This window comes from Echinococcus granulosus, assembly GCF_000524195.1.
Source record: "Echinococcus granulosus chromosome Unknown EG_S00029, whole genome shotgun sequence".
NCBI lineage: Eukaryota > Metazoa > Platyhelminthes > Cestoda > Cyclophyllidea > Taeniidae > Echinococcus > Echinococcus granulosus.
In genome coordinates, this window is record NW_020170409.1 from 288,534 (window position 1) to 304,205 (window position 15,672).

The following is a 15,672-nucleotide window of genomic DNA, read 5'->3' on the forward strand; positions in this document are numbered from 1 at the left end:
GGTGGGGGCACGACTGCATTGGCGAAAAGGCACTTTGGCAGTCCTGTCTACAAAGGCGGAAAAAAATAATACAGTGGCATAGCCGATGCTATCAACTGGAGGAGGGGGTATCTACCCCATCACTATGGTGAGCGGTAGCATCAGTAATGGCTGCATGGACGATGTGAGTGACGCGGAAGTCGGCGAAACTGTGTAGGAGGGGGAGGAGGAGGAGAGGCAATCGACTTTCCATTTCCAAGCGATATGCAACCGTGTCAGGAGCAGGAACTTTTTCTTGTTTGTTTGCTTTTAAATTGATCGGATTTTCGTTTGCTTGTCTAATGAAAATGCACATATTTATGTTCAAACGATTCAAAAATTTTAATTAGGCTGAAGAGATTTTTGACAGTCTACACAAGGTTTATTCAGGTCCTGGTGTTATTTTGAATGCACTGACTAGTTACTAGATGCAATTCCTAATTCTTTTAAAAGGAAATTTGGGTTCTGCAATTGCTGGAGAGTAGAAGATACGGCACTCGGGAATAATTACAACCCAGTTTTAGCGGACAACACTAATGGGTGGAGTCTTGGGTGGTTTTTTTGCGACCACCTTGTTTACTGTAGATTAAATTGAGCTGCTGTTTGCATGGTAAACTAACCCCATAGTCAATTAATGGTCCAATTCACAACAAGTTTTAAAGTGAAGCAGCGTCGACACAGAAAGTATGGCCTATGACAGTTGAAAGAGCACTTCTACCATGCTCAACAGTTCATCACAGAACAAAACATCACGTCTATCATCAGGGGCTCTTTCGTGTTACCGACTAAAGTTTACCACGCAGCATGATTTTAGAGCAGTTTGAACAAAGTCCTTTCTCTCTGGTTCATCTTATCCGACTAATCTATAAGCTTGCCCCTGCAGAAGCAGAACTTTCAAGCTGCACATCAGCCTCCGGCCCAAAAAATGAGGCAAGTCTGGTGGCCATCACATCTTGATTAATTGAGGAAGAGTCATGCTCAATTAATTTCAACGTTTGTTGCGTCCCAGTTTACCGAAGTAGGACATAACTTATCCCAAAAATACAAAGAAGTTTAGTTTGCTGCCTTTTTGGGTGGCAATTTCTGTTAGTATAAAGGGCGCCAATAAAATGTGTGCTAACGAATGAATTTAGGCCAAACCCTCTGCTGGCCCACTTTTCAATCCCTAAAACCCCTGTGCCTTGTTATTTTCTCTCAAGTTATTCCCAGGAAAATCGCAGATGTGCCTAGGAATATCCAGCAAATTTATTGCATCGTTCATAAAATTCCTCATGAAATAGTTTTTTTCAATTTTCCAGAGCAGTTAGAGAATACGCAGGAATCCTTTTCCATTTGTTCCGGAAATTCGTCAATCCACCCGTAAAATGAAACCTTGTCACAATCGAGGAACAAATTTTAGGGAGAAGCTCCTCCAAAAATCGCGTTTTTTCCCCCAAATTTAAACTGTATGCTTAAATTGAACACTATAGTTACTAATATATCGTATGAAAGAGCAAGTGGGTATTGTTTTACACCAACTTCTTCATAAAATATTAGATATAAGTTACAGTTTTCTTTGATTTTTCGATGACAAAATTCCAAAAGCCCCCACAATGCTCCGTGATTGTAACATTTTACAGTAACTGTGACGGTCTCCCCCTCAAGCAAATTTCTCCCCTGTTTCTTCAAAATCATCCAGTTCGCAACGGAAGCAAGTCCTACGTAAAAGTGCACCATTTTAACCGTAGTGCACTTTAAAGTGGTAGGAAAACTGGTGCCTCGCTAGGGGAGCGAGTTCTTCGGTCACCAGCATCAACCTTCTCTGATGATACGTTGAGATCCCAGTTTACACCATAATTACTCGACCCACTTCCCAACGCCTACTTTGTGAGGGATTATGCGGAAATTGGGGATTTAAAAATGCAAATTGAAGTACGCGATAAAGAATGAGGTTGAATAGATTTAACAACGTATAATTCGCGAAATTTGTTTTTGTAATTTTGTAGTTAAATTAACTTCTAATATCTCCGTTTTTTAAATAAAAACATTTAATATAAATACGATGGTATCTCTAGTTTGCTCCGTCCAAAATGTTGACACTCACTTGTCAAAGTCACCGCATCTGACGAGCAAGGCGAAATTCATGTTACGAAATGTAAACAGACTACTTCCCCACCTATAAAAATTCTTAAAGTGTTTATTTAACCTAACTTTTAACGGTAATCTTGAAATTTTCCGCATTTGAAATTAATGGGGCAGCACTGCATTCATGGTGCTGACTGCCTTATTTGTCCATCCCTAAGTGAACTGATTTTGTTAGACAGTTCACACTAGAACGCTGAGCCATCGGCCACTTCTCAACTTCCCTGATAAAGGGGAACCGGCATCGAAGTGCAGCAAGCAGGGCTTATTTTCTCCCTCACCTTCCTCATTAGGCATGCACCTAGTGGTTGTGGATATAAGTACACATAATTTGAGATTTGGTGTGGCACCATTCGAATACCTGCAACTCTCCAAATGATTAGCTAAACAATTTCCCCAAAAAGTACCCTACAGTGCAATACCATCCATCAATCTGGGTGGAATCGCTAACAAAATCATCCCTTATGATACCACGCCAATGGTATTTTTTGATGTCTGAATTGGGAAGAGGAACCAGATTAGACCTGTAGAGTTGTATGCAAATAAATTCTACCTAGAAAATTATTTAAATGGATCAGTAATTAACTTCACATCTTTCTGTCACCCAATACATACGAAACTGCTTCCCAGGAAAATATGGAAAAGTATCCCCGAATATGAAGCTGCTTATTGTTTTTACCTTGCAATGATAAGTGGTGTCCAGTGTATACGAACCGTACGATGCTTTTTTTCTAGATTCAGAAGAATTAAAAGTTATGCAAACATTATGATGAGCAAGCAGTTGGTGTCCAGCGCTCTGAACCACCTCCGCAAACGTAAAAACGCGCATCAAAGAGGAAGAGGTTTATTGCTTGTGTGCAGGGAAGTTAAGGACGGGACGCAATGACATCATGTTATCAATCAAACCGTGGGTTCCAAAGTACTTATGCGAAGAAACGCATAGTTAAAATAACTACTCTTTTAATGCATGATCAGTACCTTTAATTATTATCTCTAGTACTTCACGTGGTTGCTGTTCGTCATCAAAAATCACAAGCATTTCTGTAAATGGCCATGGACGATGACGATGCTATAAATTTACTATCCACTTCATCAGTAACTTTGACTCTTTGAACATTGCGCCTCTAAAAAGGCGACTGTGTCTAAGATAGATTCAATTCTGAAATGCAGTGAGGATTGGGCGATGATCTACAATAAAATGTTCCATAAGATAGTTGGTTTTGTGGTAACATTTGACCAAAGGCTGCATAAGGTGGGGGATTTCATATCATTAGGCTATAACATCAGTCACACCGACATTTATCTGTCATTTTCTTGTACTCAAGTCATGAATGTTTAATATAAGTGGATACTAAAGGTGCGTAACAATTAAAGTGCTTTCCATGGTAGGAATTCTATATAAATTATGACATAATAAAAATGAATGAAATTGTTCTACTTCATACCTAATGCTCTCACAAAAGTCAAAACCACCATGCACTTTGTCTCACGCCCCTCAGTGCTATGTAACTTGGACATCTCGATACGGCACAATTTTTGATACATCTGTAATCTACTAGTTGGTTCCACATCTTTAAAATCAGCAAAAGAAATTTCAAAAATTCCCTTTCCCTTCAATATTGGTTACTTCATGTTCAGTCAGTCGGTATCCGTTGATGTTACGAGGTGTGGGAATCTGAAAGTCGATTTAATGAAACTACCGAGAAGATCCCAGGTATCAAAGAGGAGCCTCATGCTAACGGTAAGGTTGCCATGTAGCGGTTTACTGGGAGGACCAAAATGGCTAAACATGCAACAGAAAATTTTTTTCTGTCCTTGAGTGACATCCGCGTCACTTCCTGTTTTCATTCCTCTGTTTTGGCCGTGACAAAGCTCTCAAATGTATTAAAATCGTCTGTGAACAAAAAACAAAGAAACAACTGAGATTTTTTGGTAGGAACAGAAGGCACCCGAATTGGTGATTGCAATCTATCCCGCAGATTTATCTGGATCCAGAGTTATGGTCTTTTTTTGAAGTGCATTTCTGGAAATCATCTGCCCTACAATGCCGAAGAATAACCAATATTTTACGAGGAGCATATCCTGTATTCCTATCGCTTCTCAGGTAAATTTTCTTAATAATAGAGCCACGTAACTGGAGTAATTTTGCAAAAAATTTTGCTTTGAGTTTACTCTCCCATTTAAATATACTACTGTTTTAGCGCTTTACGATCTCCCACCTGGGTCCGTTATTAATTACTTGCAACATGTTTTGGTTCCTAATCTTTATTAGGTAATCCCTTCCCAATAGCATTACCAAAGGTGGCTTTGATTTTATTCAAATGTGGTTTCACTTTAGTTTCTTTTGAGCATAATGCAGAATTCTAGGCTTATGAGTCTGCCCAAAGTGGACGCTATGCAAAAGACCTTTATACTGTGAGTCGTCGCATATTCAACAGCTCACTGATGTCTTCCTTTTAAAACCCAGATTTAGTAAAATCGAGCCATTATAACCAGAGTTTTGCCTATTTGGAGGTAGTTTGTTCATCTCTGCATTTCTCTTTAAAAGCATTATCGTGCGAACGAGTCTGGAAGGGGCCTTATTATAAACGTGAGGGGGTGATGGTAAATTGTTGGCATGGAAAGCCTAAGTGTGATAGCCGAATCACGAATGGCCGGATAAATTAAGTATTTAAAGGAGCAAAACAATAAGATAATTTTTTCGTAAATATTGATGGTCTGCACATTTATGATATAGGAAGCGTTTTTCCACTGACACGAATGAACGAAAAGGATGAGGGAAATGAAGGCAAATCACCATCAAGTGTGAGTGTCTGGAGGATCGAGGAGCCCAAGGATCTGGCAAATGCGATACAACTGCAGAAAACTCTCTATGCCATTCGACTTAATGGACGGATCGTATGTGAAGCGGAATCTTGTGGTAGGTTACCTCCCACCTCTCGTTCCCTTCTCTTAGCCAAAAAAAGTCCAGTCATGTCAATCGGGTCTAGTGATTTTATAAACGATCTATTGAGGCCTCACTCACATCAGGGCATAATGGTTATGTCTTCCATCTTTTAGATTTAATTATGATTTTATAATGGCAAAGTGGAATTGCACCCACCTATTTATTGTCCTTTATTAAGAATGCATTTTGAAGCTTTTGAGAATGTCATGTGATACGGTTGAATGGAAAATTGTTCATATCTCTTACATTAAAGTGTAAAGATGGAATACAAGGCAGAGGGAGACTTGCGTTTTGAAGGACTTAGGAAACACCATCCTGAGGCTCAACGCCCTGTGATACACTTGCACTGAAGTGACAGTTAAACCTGATTTTGGTGAAGAGAGGTGCACTTGACACTAGATGTCATCCCTTTTTGGATTAATCTAAGGCCACAATTCAGTGTTGAAGACAAAGCTGTCCATCTTGCTGACTTGGTAAACCAGCAAAGCAAGGTGGGCTCTAGTGGTAGGTACAACACACTTTATGCAGCTTTGTGTCTGCTATCATCCTGCTTTATCTGATCCGGCTCAAGAAAGTCCCCTGTTATTTGCGTGATTTTACAACATTCTTAGATGAACAAATAAAATATAACTTTGGTTATGAGAGCATTATACAAATAAACAAAGTAGGCGAGATTGGGAGAATGTCTAGGATGTCTGGCCAGACCTGGAGAGCACCAGCACGTTGCAAACAAACTTATGATTTATTTCCTTCTGACCTTTTTCTACCATAGTTAAAAAGCATTTTTTTTTTTCTAAAAGACAGCAACGTTAGTATACCTTTATTTGATTAGAGCATTAAAGAGTCCTGAGATACGCATTTCCCTTGGGGGTCGTAGTTTTATCGGTCAATGTTCCGTATCATGCTAGTCTGTTAAAATTAATGAGTGTTCAATTTGCTTTTTTTGGGTGATTGAAGCATCCGCCCTTTTGTGTTTGTCTGGAACGTGTAGATTCGCAATTTAACCTTTATTTGTAAATTTTTCTTAAATCTCGTGCCTTTCTCTTATTTTGGAGCCTGTGAGGTTAATCATTTGATAGATGGGTTATGTTTGCTTTTCTTAGTCCATTTGGATAATAAGCTAATGAGCACTTCGAGAAGGCGTTGCATTCAATGGCTAGACTCCACTGAAACCGTCTGCAGATAAGAAAAAGTTTGGAGTAATACTTTTCACAGGACATTTGGGTTTACTGGGTAAAATTTTGCTGCATGACTTCTTTATTATCGAATTCTGTTACCGGTCTAAGCAGTCGCAATTCTGTTTTTTTTAGGTTCAACTAGTGCCTAAAGTGAAGAGACTTTTTTCGTTATTTTAGGTTGAAGGTGCACCAACAGTTTCACGTCTTAGCAACTGTTGGTGCACCCAGCATTAAGCCCAGTGTAACTGCCCAAGCTCTTCCGTGTTCCCCCTAAGTTTTTGCTAATAATTTGTACGAGGGAGTGTAATGCTGTAATTTTTATGCACTTTGAGACTTACCTTTTCACCTTTCATGCAGCTGGGCTTTTAGTCCTTTAAAGTTTTTTTTTAAATGGAAGTTAAGTTAACTTTTCTAGTTAGCACAACATTGCGTTTGTGCCCTCCATTCAGCGCAATCCATACACATTGGAGTGACGAGACAGGTGAATTAAGTGCCCAGTTGAAATCTGTCACACCAAGTGGCTCACCACCGCTGCCAATTTTCGCGCTTAGCTTCGAACTCCCAAGAAAAATCCAGACCCGTCTAGCCTTTGGTGAGGCTCGGCCAGTGACGAGGACGCACATTTACACCCATTTAGATGGTAATGTGTTCTTTCCCCGAACTCCTTTCATTCGAAGACTCAAACCACCCATCGGCATTAAAAATGATGAGGAGATCTTCTGAATTTGGGGAGTTTGATCAGAGTTTTGCTACAAATAATCCGGCATAGATAGAAAATATTCGCCTAAACCGTGTCACCGGTTCAATTACAGCTACATGGTTTTGACATGTAGCTTCATGGAATTATTACAAGTCCGAAGGATGCCAAATTTATTCCTTCTTTGAGAATATTCAATGGCAGTTCATTGCCTCAACGATGCAAATAGTCATATCATGAACCCCGCAGCACTGACATAGAAATGACGAGACTTGATGGCTTTCAGATAAGGTGGTTTCGGTAAAAACCAGTTTCTTTTTTTATGTTCACAAGTGAATCCATCAACATTCAGACTCGTAGCATGTGGGCCCTTCTGATTCTGGCAAGCGAACACTTTATGCGGTGATAAAATACTATCCCTGTGCGAATGATATAGCTAAATGACAGCCTGGGTTTTATTAAATTCAAAACTATCACAAAATTAACAAAAGTAAAGTTAATCTAGCTGGTTTACAATTTTATTCACACGCCGATTTCACAACAGTAGATTAGATCTTGAATCTACCCCTCTGACGTCTGGTTTTCAGCCCCTGTAATAATCTAAATTCTGTGGCCATACACCTTAACGTAGTGAGAGATTTCAGAGGTGGCCCAACAAACCGGTTTGTTCATGACCTAGACAAATGCAAATTTTGGGGTAGGCAGTGATTCTTTGCTGGATCACAAAATAAACGTTGTCTGTGAATTCAGCTAAAATGACTTGTAACCAATTCCCTTAATTTCGCGTAATCAGATTTCGATTATTCAAAGTGAGGATCAAAGGAAGTATATAAATAAAGTTAAATCCCCAAGGTCATGGTTAGTGTTTCGAACCATGGCTGGCTGATACAGAGGTGTTGTAACAATTCTCTGGTCGAGTCTAAATGACAGAAAGAAAGCAGAATGTATCGACTGCTACTGAGTCACTTACTCGTTCCCTTCTGTCCGAGGACACCTGCGTGCTCTGGACAATCCGCTTTGGATACAGCGTCAACACGTGTAAGGCGGAACCTGTTTCTATGACGACGTTGATGGCACTTTCACTCTCGGTTGCATGAAAGGCTCTAAAATTAAATGCAGCAGTAATAAAGCAAGCGCTAATGGTGCATGATGGGCTAGCAAAGTACAACTATGAATAGTACAAAAGGGATTATTTTGTACTGAATTTTGGATGTAATTAGGGTTCTGGTATTTTAATGTGCACAATTCTCAGAATCTAGCGATCAGAGTGTTCAAGAAGGACCAAAGAATTAGAAAAGCAAATAGCGCATGTTAGGGGCATAATCAAAGTTGCAGCAAATGTTACCAAAGCATTTGAATATTCTGATACATTCTTTACACTACCACAGTGGAATTGTTACCAAACTCCAAGTTAGAGTTAGTGGTGTGCACCCTGACAATGAAAGCATAATGTTTCCTTAAAAAGGTTTTATTTGATTTTGCAAAGAGATCCCCTTAAAATGTAGTCTCGAATGGGTTTCAGCCCATTAATAATGTCCATTTTAGGCTAAAATCCATTTTCCATTCCCTTTATTTAGTTTGCAGAGGCCTTTAGTATTTTCAGCGAAAAATTAACACCACTAACACTGTATTACTCAGAGTCAGGATCTTCGGAGTTGGAAAGATTGTGAATAGCGTTCTTCAAGGTAAATGCCAACTTTATATGCGACAATCCGGTTTGGTGTTTTGTGTTTATATTGTTCTAAATGAAAAAACCACTATTGAATTTGATACATCAAATGCAAGTGCCTCAGTCCAGTTAAAGTTTGTATAATCAAGATTTGACTACGAATGCACCAATCTTCAAGCTGTATTAGTGCGTTTGACCACTCTTTCAAGTAAAGCAGCAGTTTTCTAAGGTTACCCTATTAATATCACAAACCTTTCCCCCATGTGAGAGATTTAAACAGCATTTATTGAGGGAATTTTAAAACAAAAAGTCAACCTCCCCTTGCTTTGATCAGTTTGTCAGCTCACGCACACGAACATGGGCTTTAGACGAACAGCTTAACAACATTGCGGATGATAAAAGCAATTTTCACTGAATTGGTGAGTAGTCCTGACGGGCATTGTAAAAAGTCATTTGAAGGGCACTCTTAAATGAATTACCGCGCGCTCTGTTCCATTTGCATTCTAGTGGATTATACTCCCACCTTTCAGTTAGATAAACTTAGTTCCAATGAAAACTGATGTCAATTGGGGTCGGCTCCTAAAACCTTTAACGTAATTTAAGATGTTTAAAGTATCCCTTAGCAGTTTTACTACTAGAATCCCGATGGAAAATTGACTACAAAGGTCTAGATGTGCTTTATTGCTTGAACACTGATAAATATTTTTACTAATTTCTCGTCTCATCCAGTTACCTCTCAACAAATATGAAAGAGAATCATCCTCGAACAGAGAACATCTCAGTCCGTTTTATTGTTTTTTTTTTCCTCTATTTGTCTACTCACGTCTCAATATGTCACCACCGCTTAGCAGTCCCGAGTAATAATACGCACCACTTATATGTGACTCCGCATCACACATGCATGATGTTGACAATCAAGTAATGTTTGCATGGGCTTTAGCAATGTAGAACTTCGAAAAAATTTTTAAAACTGCCTTTCCCGAAGAAATCGTGTGGCATTTTCCCCTATGACTAAATCGACAATCCACTGACAGGTGACGTCCAAGTGGTGTTGGTGAACCGTGAAGGCGAGGAGAGCATTTGCTCGAGCATCGACACAGATTTGGTGGCTGTGCTGGATAGCTACACCATTCAGTGTCACAGTGGTGTTATCACCTCGGATGCGGTGGCAGTTAAACTGGTCCCCTCGGCAAAAGTATCTGCGGTCCCCAGACTGCAAATTACCGATGGTTATGCACGCTTCATCCTCACCAACAATAAACAGTCGCGCAGCCTCTCCGCTCTGCCCAGTCCTTCCAAGGAATTCTTCGGTTAGTCTTCTGAGTAACTTTTTACTCTTGGTGTAACTTGAGAAGGCTACCTTGTTTTGACTGACTAGGGGATCAGACAGAAGCAATAATATTGCTCTAATGCGCTTTGAAGGCATTACAACACACGACCCAGGAAGCGGCTTTCTTATCAGCTTACAAAAGAGCAACCATATATCTTTACAACCACCGAAATAGGCTTCTGGGATTCCATGATGTTAAAATTTATGAATTCATCCATTTGGAGTATAGTTTGTAAAGATAAGCCATTCCACAATCAGCCCATCTTGTCACCTTCTGGAATACAGAACAGAGGCTGTTGCGGTACCGAAGAAGCCCTAAGATCATGCTAGTATTGGAGTAGCTTCATAACAGCTCTTCCTCAACTAATAAACTTGGTTTGTTATTAAAGTTAGGTTATAAACATCTACGATCTTAGCCCTTCAGAGCATTTTCTAGGGTAAGCATCTATTCCACTTTAATGCAAGTTTTCTCTGAACCGCCATTGGAGGCAACTGTGAGGGCGGAGTTGCATTCATGTTTCTAGTTAGAAAATAAGTATCATTCTGTGAAACAGCAATTAAACTTCATTAACAAGGCAATGCACTCATAAATTCGCATGGTTTTTCGTGTACAACCTTAAGCCGTAGTGGAAAACTTCGTGCGGCATTGCTAACTAAATTGCAGTGTAATCCCTTACCAAAGAGACAAAAATTACAGTGATTTACTTCCTGTAGACAGCAATTTATCCTGAAAAGCAAACAAACTAGCAACATCCACTTCTATTTCCACCATCCCAACTCCGTTTCCCAACTGTCTATTTTGCATGTCAATTAAAGAGATTGCATCACCAGGGAAATGCGGAGGGTAAGGGTGAGGGTGAGTCAGTACCTCCCATCCTAAGGCGCAAATTTTCCTACAGGTAACTTTTTCGATGAAGCACAAAGTCTGGCGTTGCCCCAAATGACTTCATTCTGACTGATTGGCTAGTACTAGTTGGTTCCAGCGAAAGATTTTCTGGCACACCTTCAAGGTGCATCAAGTGTTATGGAGCAGACAACTCTTAACCATAACTATTTGGCTTTAAGCAAGTGAGCAACCAATGGTGGAAAATTCCTCTTGCAATTTATTTGAGCGTTGATTTGGGGACGGGTTGGTGTATGACTTCGAAAAGAGTGGATAATTGGCGTATAACTAATGATATGTCCATTTGTTTAAGGAATAAGAAAGTACGTGACATTTTACGCTTCAAGGTAGTCAGCAGGCAACACGAAGTTTGCAGCGTACTTTATAACGAGAAAAAAGTAAAGAACAGCAAATGGCAGGTCTTGAAAGCAATTGCTATCTGTTGTAAAGTACGGGTTGGGACCTACCAGCTCGGCTCTCAGCACAGCTTTCTCCTCCCAGTTCATATAAACGCAAATGAAATATTTCATCAGCCAAGCTAAATATCACCAAAAGTACTTCTCACGGTTATCATCAATTGACGTGACAATGGCCACACGTGGTTCCTCATGGCCAAGAGGTGGAAGTCTTTCGGAACCCGACACACCATCGTTAGATGTGGACAGTACTTAGTGCTGCCGCCTCATGTCACACGTCCAAACTCCATAGTTAGAGCTACACAGGAGGCTTCTGCAGTCACAACTCCAAAACCGAATTGGATTTAGTTTGTTAAGCAGGTAAGCTCGATTCGCATCTATTAGCCTAGTTCAACCGACATTTGGTTATGCGAGTGTAATTGGAAAATGAAAGAGAACAAAGTGAGGCTTAATAGCAGGCCGAGACATGTCAGCTTGTGCTTTACAGTACATACCATAAGCAGCTGTAAGTATTTTACTTCATGCAGTCACAGTGAGCTTTACTGAGAAAAGCACAAAATTTTGTGATGTGTCGAAATTTATTCAGTTGGTGCAAACACTGTTACCATGATTATTCGTTACTCTTTTCAAGGGAGATGAAACGACAGCAAAACGGTCCTTTCTTAACGCCGAATTTTCTGGAACTGCTACAGCACTGCTCTTTGAGAACATATCTTTAAGGAATGGGATGTATTAGCTTTCCATGAGTCTCAAACCAATTGCTTTGACTGCACGCAAGAGGTAGTTGAGTCGATTTTAAGCTGGAAGTATTTAAAATGACGAATTTTGGGCATTTAGACCTACAATCTAAGCTGTCAATCTTTACGTGTTTCAGATTTTCCTGCTGTCGAGCGTGGTTTCTCTAAAACCGAGAACCCTAAAGGTCAGCCAAAGGTTTTCGGTTTATCAACTGAATCATCAGATACAAACAGGAAAAGCATAAATTCGCCTTCGGAATCTTCTTGGTCTACCATTGCTGAAGGGGAATCATTCGTTCCATTTAATTCAACCGAATTAAGTCATGATATTTTACCCAATCTTTCAGCCTTCACAAAATCGGAGGGGGTTCCAAAATTGACTGATTCGACGATATCCGTCAGTGGGAATGGTGACGCCTTCCTCCAATCAGTTGAACCACCTGTGAATCCTGCTTCAAATCCTCAGTCCGATTCAATCAATTCAAGTAATGCTACTTTAATTCAATCAAGGAATTCCCTAAAATCAGAAGTTCGTCCTCAAAAGGCAGATCATGCATTTGTTTCATTGAATCCCCTTCAAAACGACGCAGAAGTGTTGCCTCAAGAGGTAAAATATGAATCAGAAACGGCAAAGACAAACGCAACGGCTTTGTCGGAGGCGAATCTTCTAAATGCCGGCAGTGGCTCCTTATCAATCGCCAACTTGGTGATTAGCATTGTCATTATCTCTGTCGTCGTCGTCGTCGCTATTGCTGGTGCAGTTTGGTTTGTCTGTGTCCGTGGCAAATGATTCTGTAGTGATTTTAATTTTTCTAGACTTTACAAAGATTTTTTGATGGGCAGGTGGCTTTAGCCCTCATGTAGATATACTTGAGTCGGACTTTTGAGCTGATATTCCTGTATTTCCTTTTAATGCATAACTGACTTAGTCTCCTTCTTCTGTGCTTTCGACTGCGTTTGATGATTCAGCGGTTAAAGTGATTAGGATAATATTTAACTTTTAAATCTCACAGTCCAAGATCTCACTTTAATCTAGACCGTTAAAAAGCTGCCGAATCAGGCCTTCGACAGTCTTCCGGTAACGCTAAGAAAACAATGTCATGTCAAGATTTGCATTGCAAATACACAAAGGTTTCTGAAACAAACAATTTAGTCAAAGATTAAATAACGGTATGATTTAACCATCCGGACACCCCGGGTCCTCCCTTGCCAAACCTGGCCACGTCATCAAATTGTAGAGAGGGCATGCTTACTCGTGGGTCAAATTAAATGTTTGTTGTGCATGTTTAAAGCTGGGTCTGAGGTGATACCACAAGCTTAGGCTTTGACCGATTCCTTCGTGCGCTTCACTTGCGATCAAGGTGGAAATCGACCATGGTAACCAAAACTACCCGCTGATAATTGGCCTCTTAGAAGGGGGCAATTGCTACCCGAAGCCTCGTTAATCCAACACTTCATCCATCAGTGTCTCAAGTTCCACTTGTCGCTTCGTAGACTTAATGGTTAACAAATTTTTATGCCCTTTAAGGCGAACATAAATGGTCCTTGGGCAAATATAAAGTGTTAAGGGTTTTCCTAGGTCGCCTTTTAAGCAGAAAAAATGAATGATAGGAGGATATCAAAATCCACACCTTGATTTTACTCCTGTACTTGGCAAGTTAAAGCAGAAGTTGTGCAAGATAAATAAGAAGGATTTGTCTACTTAGACTTCCTGTACGGCAATTCAGCGTCCTGATTTTTGCTCCATCGTGAACTTCAAAGGAAGGACTAAGTGTCATGACGCCTTTATTACGCCTTCCAGATATCTCTACGACACTAAATATCTAAAATTTCGGGGTTAGAGTCTAAGTGGCACATTAAAAGTTTAAATAAAAACCAATTAATTTGGAGGTAGGTGCGGTCAGGTAAATTGGAAGAGTGAAGAGTTCCAAAGAGTTGGGCTTCCTTCTGATCGGTCTTCAAGAAAATTGAGGTAAGGCATTCAAACCATAAAATTGCCTCTATTTTAAAAAGAGAATTTTGAGCAAAAGCGCCTTTTAAGGTGATTAATTAACATGTAAAATGGAATAACACTTGACCTTTAAACCATCACTAATCGACGTTTCTGGATATTTGCAGGATTTGTAAAAATGTCTTGCCTAAAATTCTATTGACGGGCCTTCATAACGGAACAGGCGTCAACACTACTCAATGCAACGATATTAAGAGCATTTCCTTTTTGGAGGGTCAACTGAGAAGTATAAAGCCAAATTTTAGAGTTTTAAATAGAATTATGGGTTAGATCTTGACTCTAAAGTGGTAAATCAACTTGCTTCCTCATTATCAAAAAAATACCCTTATTCTCGCCCTCAGAAGCGAGCAGTTGTCATCCAGTGACCCATTTCTTACGAAAGAGAAAACAATCACGACTCAGCAAAAGAGGAAGTCCAGCATTTGTGATCGGCGGTGTAGACACCGAGTCACAACCAAGAAAGAGTCACTTCGTTTCCATAAATCGGTTTAAGCACTTTTGGCGTCAAGTATATCGTAGAAATTTTTACTTTCAAATATCTTTTGTTGCAAAAAAAACTCTTCCCAGACTATCGCACAGTCCGCGAAGTAGTGATAACCCGTGATTCGCTTAAAAAATGTCTAAAGTATAATCAGAGCCATCTTAAGACCCCTCCGTAATCATTAGGCGATCCTCAGCAGTCAAGATGGGGGTCAGAGGTGTGGGCTTTCGAAATTGCGCGGGGTTTACTTTTAAAAGTCCTGTCATTTCTGACTGGACGGGTGATTGGTTAACTCCTTTTTTGTCCCACTCGTAGCATTCAACGCAATGACCTTATGAGGCCAAACGAGACACTCTTGGTCCACCCCCAGCCAGATTTATTAAGCATTGAGAATGCTTTCACATGCCCCCTAACGATGTCCATGCAAAGGCTCGATTTGTTTATCAGGTATGTGGTAGTTAAGGTCGACCGTCTGATTCTTAAGGTGTAGACGGAAAAAATAAAAAAGCCAGATATAAATCAGGTCTTCTTCCAGGCAAACACACTAACAAAAATGCCGCAGTCTTGTTAAGTTCATTATTTACGAAGACTTGATACTATACTGATTGGCCTTTGACTGGCTACAATAAGGTTCAAAATTCTTTGCTTTCTCTTTTTCTTTAAAATGCAAACGTACCTTAGGGGAAAAACCACTTCTCAAGACAACCAACAAAGATGCGAACCATGCTCGGAGATGCTTATTCACCTCGTCAATCCAAAATTAGTCAAAACGAATGTCAATTTATCACTCTTCAAAATGCTTATTTGACACATTCAAGTATTCCCACCTACTAGCCATGTAAACCGGATTCAAGTTAGATGTGAGATTTAAATGCTAAATACCAGCAAATTTGACTATACACCGGCAAAAATTATTGCCTCTCCTCCTCCCCCTCCTACACAGTTTCGCCGACTTCCGCGTCACTCACACCGTCCATGCAGCCATTACTGATGCTACCGCTCACCATAGTGATGGGGTAGATACCCCCTCCTCCAGTTGATAGCATCGGCTATGCCACTGTATTATTTTTTTCCGCCTTTGTAGACAGGACTGCCAAAGTGCCTTTTCGCCAATGCAGTCGTGCCCCCACCGTCACAAACCGTTCCGCGAGTCAAAAAGCCATCGAGATGAGTGGGGCGAGGTT

General features: G+C 40.2%; 1 protein-coding gene across 1 annotated transcript; it reads left to right on the forward strand. All coding sequences in view use genetic code 11, as the record gives it.

The window, feature by feature from the left end:
- Positions 1 to 4,899: 4,899 nt before the first annotated feature.
- Positions 4,900 to 15,659, forward strand: EGR_04563 (hypothetical protein; the record flags this gene model as incomplete). Its single annotated transcript, XM_024493812.1, has 5 exons — positions 4,900 to 5,059; positions 9,665 to 9,940; positions 12,344 to 12,761; positions 15,432 to 15,504; positions 15,573 to 15,659. 5 exons carry the CDS (start codon positions 4,900 to 4,902, stop codon positions 15,657 to 15,659), a joined length of 1,014 nt encoding a protein of 337 aa, XP_024351740.1.
- Positions 15,660 to 15,672: the final 13 nt, after the last annotated feature.